Source organism: Aythya fuligula, chromosome 1, assembly GCF_009819795.1.
Source record: "Aythya fuligula isolate bAytFul2 chromosome 1, bAytFul2.pri, whole genome shotgun sequence".
NCBI lineage: Eukaryota > Metazoa > Chordata > Aves > Anseriformes > Anatidae > Aythya > Aythya fuligula.
The window spans coordinates 23,015,521-23,031,408 of record NC_045559.1 but is presented as its reverse complement, the minus strand read 5'-3'; the positions used below and the strand labels follow the sequence as shown (position 1 = coordinate 23,031,408).

The 15,888-nt window shown below is 35.3% G+C and overlaps 1 protein-coding gene across 1 annotated transcript in view; it reads right to left on the bottom strand.

Moving 5' to 3' along the window:
* Positions 1–1,042: 1,042 nt before the first annotated feature.
* The window catches only part of POT1 (protection of telomeres 1), a 73,602-nt gene continuing 58,756 nt past the window's right edge, over positions 1,043–15,888 (bottom strand). The window contains exons 15-20 of the mRNA XM_032205435.1: positions 13,350–13,555; positions 10,354–10,489; positions 8,587–8,681; positions 6,986–7,077; positions 3,533–3,638; positions 1,043–2,527 (exon numbers count right to left, since the gene is read on the bottom strand). Coding sequence (XP_032061326.1) covers positions 2,415–2,527; positions 3,533–3,638; positions 6,986–7,077; positions 8,587–8,681; positions 10,354–10,489; positions 13,350–13,555 — 748 coding nt within the window. The 3' untranslated portion in view covers positions 1,043–2,414. The remainder of the gene's footprint in view (positions 2,528–3,532; positions 3,639–6,985; positions 7,078–8,586; positions 8,682–10,353; positions 10,490–13,349; positions 13,556–15,888) is intronic.

Below are 15,888 nucleotides of genomic sequence, written 5' to 3'. Positions count from 1 at the left end.
GTTGCTATTGTACATCCTTTTTAGTTGGAGTTTCAAAATTAACTAAATTAATTAAATTGAACTGACTGGAAAGACTTCCAACCATAAGCGTTTAAACCACCTTAAAACAAGGACTTCAGAAGTCAAGCATATGGGAATCCCTGAAAAAACTGTTCCACGTGCTTTCTTGCTTTTTTTTTTTTTCTCCTGAAATCTCTCTTTAATTGCAATTTTATCATTTCTACACACTTACCTGTGCAATTGGTGGTGGTGAGGGGTGATGAGTTTATGTTTCCTTAGTGTTTTTTTTTTTTTTTTTTTTTTAAATTTGCTTCATACTTCCTCCAAAGACATTCTTTGCACTTCCCAGTGGTGATGTATCACATAGTTAAGAAATCGACCATGTGACTTTTACTTCTATTATAAAAGGTTGCTAATAACGGCTAACAGTAGCTGCTCTCTGAAATGCACAGTTTCCAGAAACCTCCCTCTGTTGAGGTCCAGGATACAGCAATCTCAAGATTTTCAACCATCATTCAGCCATTCACAGGTGATGAGAACAAGTAAATCAAAGGTCAGTGTCCCATCTCAATGACTTCCATTGCTCCATATAAAGGCTACCAATGAAACAAAGTATTTTCAACTCCGTGCACGAATTCCTTTTTCTATACAGTATTCCTTTTTCTATACAATGATCTCTAGTATTGTAAAACACAATGTTTCACTACTAATTAAAATGATTTCTACAAATTATATTTGGAAAGAGAATTAAATGTGCATGTTTCCATCAACAAACTATATAAACACTCATTTGATGAATTTTGTTGGAGGAAGGCTATTCATGATTTAAGTTTTCACTGTCTTATGAACTAGGAACGAGAATTTGAATACAAAAGACACAGTATTTGGAAAAATCTTTAATAAACGTTTTAATACAATATTCAACAGCAGAAAAGTGCCACTTTTCTGACAGGCATCTCAGACAACAGGATGTGATGAAAAGACTTATTTACAATAAAATGTACAATATCAATATCTGTTATCAGTTGTTAAGAAAAACCTAAAAATCAAAATATCTTCAAAAGTTTTCATGCACTATATACAAGTAAAAAATATTGTCTTCAATTTAAATCGTAACTTCTGAAATCACTGGGACCCTGCCAGTGTCTAAAGTTTTATAATATCCTTTATAATTATTTTTTCTTCTTATGTGTCTGTTCACAGACTCGGGCAATGTTTGATAAGTCAGTACTGCTCTTTAGTAAACTGCTAGCCCCATTCCAAACTTGAGTTTCTCCCTAGCTTTTAAAGTAAATATGTAATAACCACCCTTTAATATTCGTTCTCCCCATACACTGATCAATAAAGAACACGTTCTCCAGTTTTATGGCACATAAACTCACTATAAACTTTTAGAGTATCAGAAGTATCAGAAAATATGTAGATTAAATTTTAAATTGACAAATTGTATAGTCTAGTAAGCATCCCATAAAAATTAAAAAAGTGTCATCTACTATCAAAATAATAATCTACCTACAAGTATTGCATCTTGCTTCTTAACTCCCTTAAAAAACAACTGTTGTAAATATTAAGTGATTTTTCTCTGATTGGAAGCATTTGATTTGACAGGGATTTCTACATTAATTATCACTGGACAAATATGTCCTGAATTTGTCTTATATACTTCTGAATGCAACATAATACCATCAAGTAATTTTCCTACTGGAGCAGTATTTTCAAGCCATGACATCACTATATTGGTTTGGCTTCTCTAAATTTAGTCATACTATCTGATTATGAAAGACAGAAGCAGATACGGGCAGTGTAATCTGACAGAAAGTTTACCCCACTATGTGAGAGCCTTTGAAAACACAGTCAGGTAATAAACATGATAACATATAAACAATATACACGATACAACAATACAATAAACATGATAACAACTTTGGTCTCCAACAGGGCCAAATAGTAATAATCATTACATGGTCATATTTTTACACCATCAAAACGCTTGCAGAAAATAGTTTTGAAGTTTACTGAACAGCTCCTTTTCCATATCTCTGACAATGCTTATTTTAATATATAAATGCAGCATCATTCTGACTGCATTTTCTAAGTAAAATTCACCAGTTTAAAGTAACCTCATCACTGCCTTTTTGAAGGATAGCAGGATACTAGATTGCTTCCATCAGACACTCAATTGCTTACCACCTCCAACTGCACTCAGATCACAAGGCTGTGTGCCAGGAATGTAGTAAATACATCAAATCAAAATTCCCATTATCTTTAACTCAATACAGAAACTAAAACTTAATGCACACAGACTGAATTCCTAAGAAAGGAACATAGGTTTTATTATATAGTCTCCTTTCCCACCCCGCACCCAAAAAAAGAAAAAGATTCTTACTGAATTACTTTCTACTAGTAACGCATTACTATACAACATCTTCAGCAACTGTAGTGTCAAAAATTTGGTAATAAACTTGCTGTTTATTCCCATCTGTGATGTTATAGGACTTGATGAAGCATTCCAGCCATGGCAAGTCATCTACAAATCAAAAGCAAATTATGATTTAATATTCATTTCTAACTTTTATAGAAGTAGAACTTGAGCAGGATCTTAACTAGGATCTAAATATGTAAAATATTTAAAAAGAATAAAAATGAATTACTAATTTGAAATTAAAATTTGTAACTAGTATTCCGGTTTGTATGTTAAAATTTCCTGCACCATCTGACATGGTATTCATTGACAATCAGCCTCCCAGACCAGTCCCACCCCCACACCACTTGGTTGTAGTTGTACAACAGTGTAGCATGAAGACCTCCCAATAATAAAAACTCATCTCAGTGATACTAAGACTAATGAAATTGGTCTCAAATGGAATCTTTTACACCAGGGTTAATTTTTAAAAGTAAAGACTCTGGTATGGTTGTCATCGATATCCATGTACTTTGTGGAATATGCTCCTGTGGTTGGAGCTGTGGCTACCTTGGATGTGTGTGGTTTGGGCATAGATAATTTCTGCCATAGCAGAAATACTGTATGTAACTCTCTTTGAATGAATCTGGACTGAAGCTTTTTTGCTTTATTTCCACGGATGTTTCCTGTAGCATGGGATGCTCTAAATCAGTATGTGCATTCAGAAGAAGAATCTCACCTGCAGCATGAGCTACACACTGAATTCCCTTTCAGTTTACCCTAATGTGCTGTGACATTCAGTACAGTTCTGGCATACTTCTGTATGAATACAATCAATATGTTAGTGCCTACCTAAACATAACTGTATTCACACACCCCTGCATGCCACGTGAAGATTTACTGAACCATTACTTTTCTTTCTCAAAAGGGTCTTCTGGACCCTTTTATATAGAGTTATATAGAAGAAATACATCAAAGCATATTAATTGGAACTCTCCTTACAGACTCCCTGAATTTATTAGTTCTGTGTTTTGCCCATGCATAAGTTCAATTTTAAGACTTTGCATATGTAACAACAGACAAAAAGACCCTTTCCCTTCTCACCCCCCTTTAAAATAACATCAATCTAACCTAGTTTTCTTCCTGGAGGACAAAGTGTATTCATGGTCATCTGCATCTTTTGCTGAAGAAAATTATTACTTAAGATTTCAGAGGCGGGAATTTGGAAGAACTTCTCCTGAAAGAGAACAGAAAGCATAAAGTGTTGGAAGAAGGGTAAGAAACCATTAGCCTGTCCTTTTAAAGAACTTAAATTATCCAGAGAGTTAACAGAAGAAAAATATGATTTTTAACAGGAAGACAACAAACTGTCAGAAAGAACAGTAGCCTGTATTTCAGTATTCCTTAGTATTTAGGGACTACAGCCACCCAACTCTCTCTATATTACTAACTCACCTGCATACATGTGTGTACATGCAATTGGCAAGTATTTCTCAAAAATCTCCATTACGAGACAATGTTAAGGTGAGAGAGGACAGTCAGCCCTTTGAAAACAAGGGGGCACTGCAATTTGGTTTCATACTTTCACACTTTAAAGGGAGTTCAAGTGGAATTCTCTTTGAGTTCCACTTTTTGAAAGCTTAAAAACAATGGAGACGGGCTCATGATGCAGGATGCATTTCTGCATGGAAGAATAAAACACAAATGGAGCAAGGAAATGTTAGATAAACCTCTCTTTTTTTTTTTTTTTTTTTTTTTTTTTAAACTATATACAGTAACATCACTGACAAAACTCCCATTTATTCTTTCCAAGCTTGTTACCTAATCTTGTATCTCTCAGGGCTATTCACCTTATAGCTTCCAAAGTGAGTTCAAATTTTTGATGGCAATTGCTCCTTTTAAAAAAAATAAACACAGAATAATCTACCTTTTGTGTATAAGACATTTAACAGAACTGATTGGTAGTTAGCAGGTAATCCTGTAGCAAAACTGACACACACAACTACTTTTTCCTCTCACTCCAAGTTCTTCTGACTATTCACCTTTTCAATATTTTCCTTCAATGATTACATAAAGAAAGAAAAGAACTGAGAGCATTCCTATAAAAGTGTGACTGGAAGCTGGTGTAAAGTTGTACTTCAAAGTAGCTCAGTTCCATCTCAGGTGATGCTAAAGGACCAGAGTTTGGGCTTGGTTGCCTTTGAAGTTACCACTAGCAGGAATGGCAGCTGGCACTTCAGAAAGAACTGTTGTTTCTTTTTCCTGCAGCTGAGCTGCAGTACTGAGCAATATCTGATAAGAATCCAGGCTACTCTGAATTAAAGATTTCTGGAATTCTGAATCAAGAGGTGGTTTAAAATCTTTTTCCCCATCTCCCTTTTGCAGTTTAATTTCTTTACACAAAAAGACAACAGGCAGTAGAAGGAGAAGACGACTAGTTCAAATAAGGTTTGCAGTCTCTGACATCCTTTGCTGCTAATACACTGTGGTATTTAAGAAAACACATTTTTCCCCATTATTATTTTTACTTAGTCTTGAAATTAGACAAGGAAAATCATTCTTTTCAAAGTCACATTCAACATTGTTTAGTAAAAAAATATATATAAATATAGTACAATTGATATTTAATAGCATTAATAGTACTATGTATTAAAGTGTATTACTGCAGGGAAAAAAATCCCACGAAATTAAGTCCTAAGTGCCACTATGCTGACTCATTTCCACTTGGGTAGATGTATTACTACAGTAGTTTATTCTGAGATCCTAATATTCCCAGCTATGAATTACTGGATTAAGAAAACACACAGACGAACTTATATAAAGACAAAGTTACAATTTAATACCAAGTTCTTCTCACTTTTTTGATTGCTTTCCCCTTTCAAAATGGTCAATCTACCACCTCAAAATCTATGCCAATACCTAAAATGTGTGTGCATGCATATGTCTTAAAAAAAGTATAGAATGACACACATTTTTGTTGCACAGAACAATATATTTGAAGGAGCAAACTCACTAAGGCAGATAGCTAGACTAATATCATCTTCTGCCCTGGACTGGAGATGTAAGAAGCAATGACAATCTCTTTTCAGTCAGAAATCATTCACCTTCAGTTCTACAGAAAATTCTTCCTCAAACCATCTTTGTGCATCAAACTGGTAATCTAATAATAAAGCTTATGAATTAGAGTAAAAAGGAGAGCAACAACAAAAAAAAATCCTGAAGAGTAGTTATTGGCAGTTTACTGTCAAAATGTGAGATCATCCGAGGTGGATTATGCAGTAGGCTGTCCTAAATCTGGTGCTTTTGAGGATTTTTCATGTGACATGCTTTATGGAATAACAAATACGTACACTATGTTTACAAGCAAAACAAAGCTGAGGGAACTGCAAATATACAGGAGGGAAGAATAAAATTATTTTTTCATGAACTGGAAGGGCATTAAGACAGAAACAAACAAAACAACAACAAAAAAACTTTCCACTAGATACTTATATAAAATAATGGATTTCAACAAGTCAAATCAACTTTGCACAAAGTCACTTTGCATCACTTTTTGCACAAAGAATGTAAAATAATTTCTTAAAGCTGAGGTTCTGCTCAGAAATGAAGGGATTATACCAAGCATGAATCAGGAAGCAAGAAATTCCATGATCACCATTATAGTTACGGACAGAAGCATTATCTGGCAATGACTTATGCTAGGGTACTGGGTTAGCACTTCAAGGAAAATGTGGGCCAGTTGAAAAGAACCCAGAACAACACTGAGAATGATCAGAGTTTACAAAGAACTCTGATACGGAAAAAAAAGATAAAAACTTTTATACGGTTGTGTTTTATATGTACATAATACTATCATATACGTTTTTTCAGTCTTCAGAAGGAAAACTCATTCAGTGTGTAGTGACAGGAAAAGTATGTGTTCTTCAGTGCCTTTGGTTGCTTCAGAGAAGACGGAAGGATTAATTAGGTTAGCAAAGGTTACCTAAGGTTAGCAGAGCAGTGGAATAAACTGCTTCAGGAATCAAAGACTAATCTGTCTGGCTATAGCTACAGCCTGGGATCAAGGGAAGCAAGGCCTCTTCTACTTCATATGGAAAAACCAACAAACCAGGAATTACTAAATGGACAACTAATATTAGATTCTGCTAGGAGTTAAAAAAAAAAAAAAAAAAAAAAAAAAGCAGTCATGAGATTTTGAACTAACTGACAAGCTACCTGTGTAAATCTTTAAACTCATTCACACAGCTTTCAGGCTCCAGAATATAACACTGCCAAAAAAAGTGAAATTACTCCATGTATAAAAGTCTATGGAAAGATAAAATTACCTACTAGCTTCAGCTTTGACATTATGCTTTGATATTCCATACTCTGATATTTTATTGAAAAATTACTAAAAGTCACATTCTGTGCATCTTCACTGATGCACAGTACCAATTACATTATAACACTCGTAGTGGTCACCATAAAACAATGCAGGTAACTTAGAACAAATACTTCTACATATACGCATTTGCTATTCTAGTAACAAATAAAACTCCAAATGCACAGAATCCATATAGTCTGCCTTTACCAAAGTTTACTTACATAATCAAAAAGGTATGCATTTAGTGCTCCCGTTCCATCAACCAGTGTAAACTTCATAATAAAAACATACTGAAGTGGTTCAATACCTAAAACTGAAGAAAAAAATGGACTTGTTTTATGTAGTGAATACACAAGACCATAACAACTGAAACTGACACTATCCCTCCTTTACTGGTAACTTACTTTGAATACTGTAATTAAAAGCATAAATCAGGCTCTCTGTTCATACTTTGAGAGCACATTGCAGTTTGCCTGGAAACACTTTAACAAGTGAGGCTCTACAAATACAGAGACATTTTAGAATATTCTTACCCCAGTAAAAGAAAAGATAATATTTGCTTAGATCAGGGATCCTATCTTTTGGTAGGGTCCTCCTACTCTTATTCTCTTATGGAAGTTAAAGAGACTTGCTCTTAATTCAGTGGTAAAACAGTATTCCACCTGCAAACATATCTTCTGAAGAAAACACTTTTTTTTTTTATATGACATAGTAAAAGCTACCAGGTAAACCCTTACTCAGAAGAATTCTACTGGCAGTTCTGAAAATAATCCATTATAAGTGACTATATTCATTATCTCGCTGGTAACAGCAACTATTATCCTGCAAACATCTTAAACTTACAAAGTTACTGCAAGTCAGCATCAATCTCTTCTGGGTACATAACTGGCTAGCCATTTTATCTGATATACTTGTTGGTTATCATTTAGTCTGAAAATACAGATGATGAAAGAATAATATATATAAAATAATGTAAATGCTGAAAAGCATTTAATTAACAATGCTTTCATTTTGAGGATTACATGTCAGTCATAGCTGCTGCAACACAGTTAGATATGTATTTACATTTACTTAACAGAATGGTAATTTCATATAACCACTGTATTGCTCAAATACTTTTTTCTTTTATGAAATCTTTATCAAGCTTAGATATTGCTAGACATTCCAACTTAATATATAAGAACATGAATTAATAAGCATGAAAACATGCTTTTATTTTTCCTTCACGTGTTATGAAGTTTTAAGCTCCGTTTTCCCTCCACCATTTTTGGTGTGTTGACTACATGAAGTAACAGAGGGAAAACACACAGCAAGAACACACAGATTGTGTATTTCCTCTTATCTAGTACTTCTTTCAGACTCTGCAATATGCTTAGCATGATATGGCTTGCAGATGAAAAGTTTAACTTCATTAATCATTAAATAAGACTTGCTTTAGTCAGGTCATAAAAACTGCATGTTCAAAAGGAAAAGCATTACTAATTTCTAATACTGCAAGCATGTACACAGCTCAAAAAAGACATCTGAACTGATGCAAACAAAGATGAATTACATCTGTACTATGACAAACTTTACTAGTGACACCTATGGTAGAATAAACTATTCAACGTATAGGATATTTAATTCATACTATGAAAAAAAAAAAGTAAATATTTAATTTCAGTTTGTAAAAGGTGAATAAATTTTACAGGTTTGTACTCAAAGGTAGCCACGATTTACATGCCATCTGTACAAAACTGCAACCTGCAAACCAAGCTGTTTTGTATACACACTTAAAAATCAGAACACAAAACACTTTTAGGGCAGTATCACATCAGCTGACCTTGTGCTATTTCAGTTGGTTCCCATGATGGTCGTGGTTCTGCTGCCAAGGAACTTAGATTCTTAATAGGCTTTGGAGTTGAACACTGCTTGCACCTAGCATTTAAAACAAGACCAACCAAACACAGAAAGGTTAATACTAGAGGCTTTCTGCACAGAAAATAAATCATTCAAATTTCCTTACTCAATGGGAGCATAAAAGTATTTCTATTGCTGCTTTAAACAACTATTTCACTGGACACGCAGGCTTTAGACTATAGCAAAATCCTTACTGCTGGTTTTGAGTCATCTCTGAGAAGAAATATCACCACTGAGTTATTCAGCAATACAAACAACATCTTATTTTGCAATAGCGAGAATTAATCAGAACTTACAGCATCTTCTAAAAACACAACAGGGTTAGAAGAGAAATTTGGCTTTACCCATGTTTAAATATTAATTGAGCTATTAAAGCTATTAATTCTTTTACTGCTGACATATTTACATATAATTATGAATTTGACTCAGTGTGACATAGTACATAAATGCTGCAAGTGGATGAAAATACTGAAAAATTTCTGAAGTTGTTCTCATTTTCCTCAAGAAGCAAAATAACAGAACAGCTATTTTTTCCAAATTAAGCTTCTGTGCTAGCATATTACAGTTAGTACATGTTTAATTTGGTTTCTATCTATTTGAGCTACGTGTCAAAAGTCAACAGGCCTAATTCCATCCAAGGGATATGAAGCCAAGCTCAATGAAGTTAATTTTATTTATTTCAGAAAGTTGTGAACAGCCACATTTGGAAAGGTCAAAACAATATACAGTAAATGGCATCTGTATTCATTTTATCAGGCTCTTATGGGAGGGCACTAGGGTTCACATAAAATACGCAGTATTTCTGCATAGATTTTATTTATTTATTACTGCCTACAGGCCTGAAGTAGCGCAACACACAAGAGAGCTCTGCTTGAAGTTACTAGGACTGCCAAGAAGGAGGACTTAGTAGCTTGCATGAGGTAAACTGTATGCTGCTGTGCAGTACTGGGAAAACATACTGCTGCTAGCATTCATTGAACAGGAAAAAAGTATTCCAAGTCACAGCACTGACAGCAGACCTAGATGAGCGTACCACATTCCACAGCTCTGGGAACTGTGGAATTCAGACACCTGTTGAAGATGTTCCTACAGCTACTGGCATCCACAAACAGGCAAGGTATTTTGCAGTGTTGTGGATCTCAATACACAGCGAATGGTGAGAAAAGGTCGCCCAAAATCAAGCTTTCCCAACACTAGGAATTAGAGAGAGAACAAGACTTGGATCGACAGCCTGAATTCATTTTCTGGGGTCTGCGTTATCTATGTGGAAAAAAAAAAACAGCTTACAATTTTAAAGCAACATATGTTTTGATCTTAGTCTACTGAGTAAGACCAGAAAATGGTATTTGACTGTCCAGAAAATAGGAGATTTGGACTCAAAAGGAAGATTTAGGCATTCTGCAGCCTGAAGAGGCTCATATGCACATTTGTCTATGTAGTTAATGCTATAAACACAGACCAAAGGCAACACTGAAGCTGGTTTGCCGTGTAATTAAAGGTGTATATTTTATACTGCAAGTAAGCAAGATACCCAACTACAGTTCAGTCAAAAGGATGTTTTTATACATCCTTTGTATCAAAGATTCTTTGGACACGTTATTCCTTGATCGCTGTCGTTTGAGTTAATGAAGGAAATGATCTCCGTTTAATATTGAAACTCTTTAAATATTAATAAATACCTTTAACCTACCCATAATATTTTACTTTTCCTTGTAAAAGAAAAGGAGCTGAAAGATCTAATAATTCAAGATCATTCTTTGTAGATCTCACAGGAATAACACATTTAAATCTTCTTGTAAGTTTCCAGATTTCTTTTGATGTTCCACCTATTAAAAACAGAAAAATGTTTTCTTAAACTGTAATCAAGCATAAATTGAACAAGTTGTGTTGCTTAGCTGACTGGATGTTCATTTCAGGACTTCCACTAAAAACTGAAATCCATTATGGGAAAAAAAGGAAAAAAGGTCCATTACCTTCTCACTACCTCAACATCAAACTCAATTAAAGAAAAATCAAAATGGAAATTTATTAAAGCAGATGTCTTAATATCTTCCTTAGAGTTATCATGCTAACCATGAAGCTCTATTTAGTTAAAATCACTTCCCTATAATTTCTACTATGATTTTACTAGCAATTGTCTTAAAAAAAAAAAAAAAAAAAAAAAAAAAAAAGAATAAAGAAAGCGTGCAACTTCATCTTAGTAACTGTTTTTCCAGCTTCTAAGTCGCAAAAATCTATTAATTTTCAATCATCAGTTTATGAAAAAGTACCAATTTAAACACATCACATTTGACAGGAGGCCTGACCAGCCAGAACAGTGACAAACCCTTCCTCTGGCTAGCAATGCCATGCCTGATGCACCCCAGGGTATGGTTGGCCCTTTTGGCTGCCAGGGCATGCTGCTAGCTTACTTGTTGTCAACCAAAAACCCTAGATCAGTATCCGTGGAATCTAAGAAAGGGATCTCTCCAGCCTCTTGTGCCCCAGTCTGTGTCAAGACATTGTCAAGACTCCTCCACCCCAGGTGCAGAATCTAACACTCACTCTTTTTAAACTTCATTTGGTTGGTGACTGCCCAGCCCTCTAGTCTGTCAAGATCTCTCTACAAGGCCTCTCTACACTTGAGGCAGTCAGCAGTTCCTCCTTATTTATCTGGAAATAGTAGTTCAACAAAAATATATTATTTATTTAACTAGTGAACAACACATAATAAAAAGTAAACAATCAAAATAAATATTTTCTACAACTATTGTTTATCACTAGTTATAAGTAAGACCTTTCAAAGATTTCATGACATGCAATTATGGCACTGGGATGTAAAATATTTAATGTATATATTTGTAACTTGTATTGCAGATGTAACTAGAGAAGAAATCAATAAAGGTGTGTATCAATAAAGGTTCACTGGTGATACAAAAATGCACAATAACATGAAACATACTCAGTGAACATCTGATCAAAAAAGTTTAAGGAAAACACACAGATATATTTGAAATAGCTTCTCCAAAGGTCCTCCAAGTCCAGTGATGTAGTTAAAGACGCTCATATGCTGCCTAACTTTCATCAAAGGAATAAATATACTGAAAAAGGAATAAATATACTGAATTCAGGGTAGTTTTAACTATGGCTAAAAGGCCTCTAGACTTTCAACTTTGCTCTAATATGAAGTTGCATCAAGTGAACGTGTTCTGGCTCCTAAGAGACTAGCATAAAACATACAGAATTACCAGGGGTTATGTGAAATCACTGTGATTCATATCATTAGAAATAATGAGAATATGCAAGCAGCAATAATCTATGTGTTAACTAACATTTTACTCTTCAGTTCAACTGATCTGCACCAATGGTTATAGATTTCCCTCACTCCCTATGAAGGCTCACCTAAAAGTTCTGTCCATTATCCAACTATTTCCTCAATTCCAGTGCAATAGGTGCCAAACACAAGGCAAGAAGTTCTTGCTTCAGTATAATGATTGTATGGAAGAATAGAGTCTCATGTTAGACAAGAGAAATTTGTTTGTGTTTAACAAGCAAACAGAAACTTGACCGTGCCTGTCTATTAATTGTCACAATGCATTTGGCCTTGGAGTTTGGTTTATATTTGGAAAAGTATTAGGAAGATTTCTAGGGAGACTTCAAAACCTTAAGCTCCAAAAACTTGTAAGATGAAAGTGAAACTAGCATGTGGCTCGGAAAGGGTTCATGATCAATGTTCTGGGAAAAAAAGGAGCTAAAACACTATGCTCCAACATGAAGCACATATTTCCATATGCACAGATACTTAGTTGCTGGTATTTTAGTATCTGAAAAAGAAGAAGTTATGTTTTAATTATTTTAAAAGAACACATTAGAAATACTTTCTTTTTTTCCCCCGCAAAGATACGGTTGGATTACACACACACACAAACCCAGTTTGGAACATGTCAGAGGCATAAGCCTGCTATCAGAACTAGTCAAACATAAAATATAACAGGAAACAGAAGTGGTTTACTATTGACCCCGATGCAAAGGACCACCTGACTCATGTTTACTTATTCACACCAATACTTTGACACAATTAAGGACTTTGTTTTGTACTGAGAATTTATTATTCTTATTCTATCAAAAAATATTCCTTATTTAGATTCTTGCTAAATTACTTTATTTTAACTTTAGTGGATATTTCTCTCCCCGAAGCAAATATGATTTAAAAAAAAGAAACATGCTGCGAGAAGCTCTATTTGTCTGAAACAACACTGACATCCAGAGGCTGACAAAGTTAAATGTAAGCTTGACTCATATGACTTCCAAACCTTTACAATATCAAGACTAAAAATTATTTTTAGAAGGCTCAACCAGACTTCAAATGTGAACCAAAAAACAGTAAGCACAGCTGGAAAAAAGCATAGCCAGATGTTAATTTCAGGAGAACCACCAATAAACTTACTAGTATAGCTTAAGATAGGTAGAAGAAGAACCTGACCAATCTTATGAGCCCTCAAAGATTACATTTTCCTCCATGTCTACAACATTAACAAAGTTCCAGCTGAGTTTTCCTTTTTTAAGGAAATGCCTTTACGATTATTACTATTTACACTGAATGTAAATTGAACATATCTTAACTTTGTTTAATTATTTATATATATATACACCCAGAGTGGACACTGTGCCATAAGAAGTGATATATTTGTATTTTATTTATCTTACCTTCTATCATAAGCAAGGTATCTTCAGGGTATAGAAGCATTTCATCGTGCTTTACAAAATGAATAGTTATTTTCCTTTGTTTCTGGTCTTGTGTAGTCCACGTTACAGATTCATACCAGGACGTACTGTGTAATTCTGGGTTTGAAGGAGTAACTGCACACTCTTGCAAAATTAAGTCAAAGGCATCTCCATTAGGAACTTCTTGCCTAAAACCATTTCCAAAATTAATATGTGAATGCTAAATCTAGCAGCAAGGAAGACAGAACTCTGAATAAATATTAAGTCATAAGACAAAGTTTATAAAGGAAAAAAATATATTTTTACATCAATTTAGACATTAGGAGCTATATAGCAAATTATATTAAGAAAAAACAATTCTATTTTAACAAATGTATGGAGTAATGTAAGTTTACCTATGAGCAAAGCCTAGGCAGCCTAGTGGCTTTGTTCACACATGTAAATCCATGGAAAAACAAATAAGAGATTTTAAGAGATTTCAGTTAGGCCTTAAAAAAGCCACACAATTGCATACTGCTTTAAAGGAATTAAAAGACTTTACAAGCTCATACAAATTCCAGTTTTATGCTCCAGCCTATTTTACTTTATGTATTTTGGAGAAAGAAGAAAAAAAAGTGCAAAAGAAGAATTGCTTCACATATGCATTGTAAAAGCAAAATCTGCAACTCTGCATCACAGATTTTTTTTTTTTTTTTTTTTTGTATTAGAGCACTGTTCATACATTTCCAGTTGTCACCCACATGGAAATAATGCAAGGAATTCAAATTTTAACAGCATTGCCAACAGGAAAAGAGCCAACAGGTGGTACAGAAAGAAAAAAAAAAACATTAGGATGTTTTTTCCTAAGCAAGACAGACCTGCCTGGGCAGGGCTTGGGCTATTTCATAAAATATTGGAAGAAAGTTGATAGCAATCTTCAGAGTAGAGTTAAAGAGAATATACCAACAACTCCTGCAGTTTACTTTGATGATTTATCTTTCAAACCCAAGAGCAGCTAGCTTTAACCAGTGAATAGAACTATTCCTGCCTATAAAGCCCAAACTTTGATATTCTTCTGCTATAAAATTGATACACAAAAGTCTTGTTGAACCTGAACTTTCATTTCATGAGCACACTGCTGCTGTTCATGTGAACTCTTTCCATTTGTGTTCCTGGATAACTATTTTAACTATTTTAAATGGAAAAGTTAAACTTCTGGCCTCTACAGCCTGTAGATTTCCTGCACAGGCAGGAATGGAACAAATTGGTTTTCAGCAAAATAAAACCTGAGGGTTGTAATCTCTTTAGTGTGGATATACAAATAAAACTATTTCCATTTATATCAATAACAGAGAAAAGCAAATATTACTCCCATCTACAAAAAAGGGCAAGGGGGACATGGGGAACTAAAGGCTGTGCAGCCTCATCTCTGTCCCTGGGAAGAAGATGGAGCAGATAATCCCAGAAACCATTTCCAGGTACATGAAGGGCAAGAAAATCATCATTGGTAGTCAGCAGGGATTCACCAATGGGAAACCATGCTTGACCAACTTTGTAAGTTTCTATGATGAAATGAGCAGTCTGGTAGATGAGGGGAGAGACGCAGACATTGTCCACCTGAACTTTAGTAAGGCTTTTGACAATAGGTCCCGTAATATCTTCATAGACAAGCTGTTGATGAGTAGGCTGAATGGGCAGACAGTGAAGTGACTTGGAAACAGCTGGGCCCAGAGGATGGTGATTGTGGTGCAAACAGTGCAAAGTGTAACTGGAGGCCAGTAACTAGCCGAGTACCCCAGGGGTCAATACGGGATCCAGTCCTGTTTAACACCTCCATTAATTATCTGAATGATAAGTGCAGCCCCAGCAAGTTTGCTGATGACTGGAGGGGGTGGAAGATACACCAAAGGGTCATACTGCCGTCCAAGAGAACCTCAACAGGCTAGAGAAATGGTCTGACAGGGAAGTTCACAGGGACCTTGGGGAAGTATAAAGTCTTGCACAGGGGGAAGAATAAACCCATGCACCAGTACATGCTGGGGACTACCCAGCTCAAAAGCAACTCTGCAGAAAAGCATCTGGGGGTCCCGGTGGTCACTAAGCTGAAAATGAGTCAGCAGTGCACCCTCATCACAAAGAGGGCTAACAGCAGCCTAGGCTGCATTAGGCAAAGTATCGCCAGCAGGTCAAGGGAAGTGATCCTTACCGTCTACTCTGTAGTGGTGAGGCCAGAGCTGGAATACCGTGTCCAGTTCTGGGCTCCCCAGTAAATGAGAAAGACTTGTACATAACATAGTCCAACAAAGGACCACAAAAATGATTAAGGGACTGGAGTATCTCTCTTATAAGGAAAGGCTGAGAGAGGTTTTTTTTGTTTGTTGTTTATCCTGGAGAAGAGAAGGCTCAGGGGAGATCTAATCAATGCATATAAGGGGCAGAGGGGACAAAGCCAGACTCTCTTCAGTGGTGTCCAGCAGCAGGACAAGAAGTAAAGCACTCAAACTGAAACACAATAGGTTCTGTCTGAACATCACAAAACACT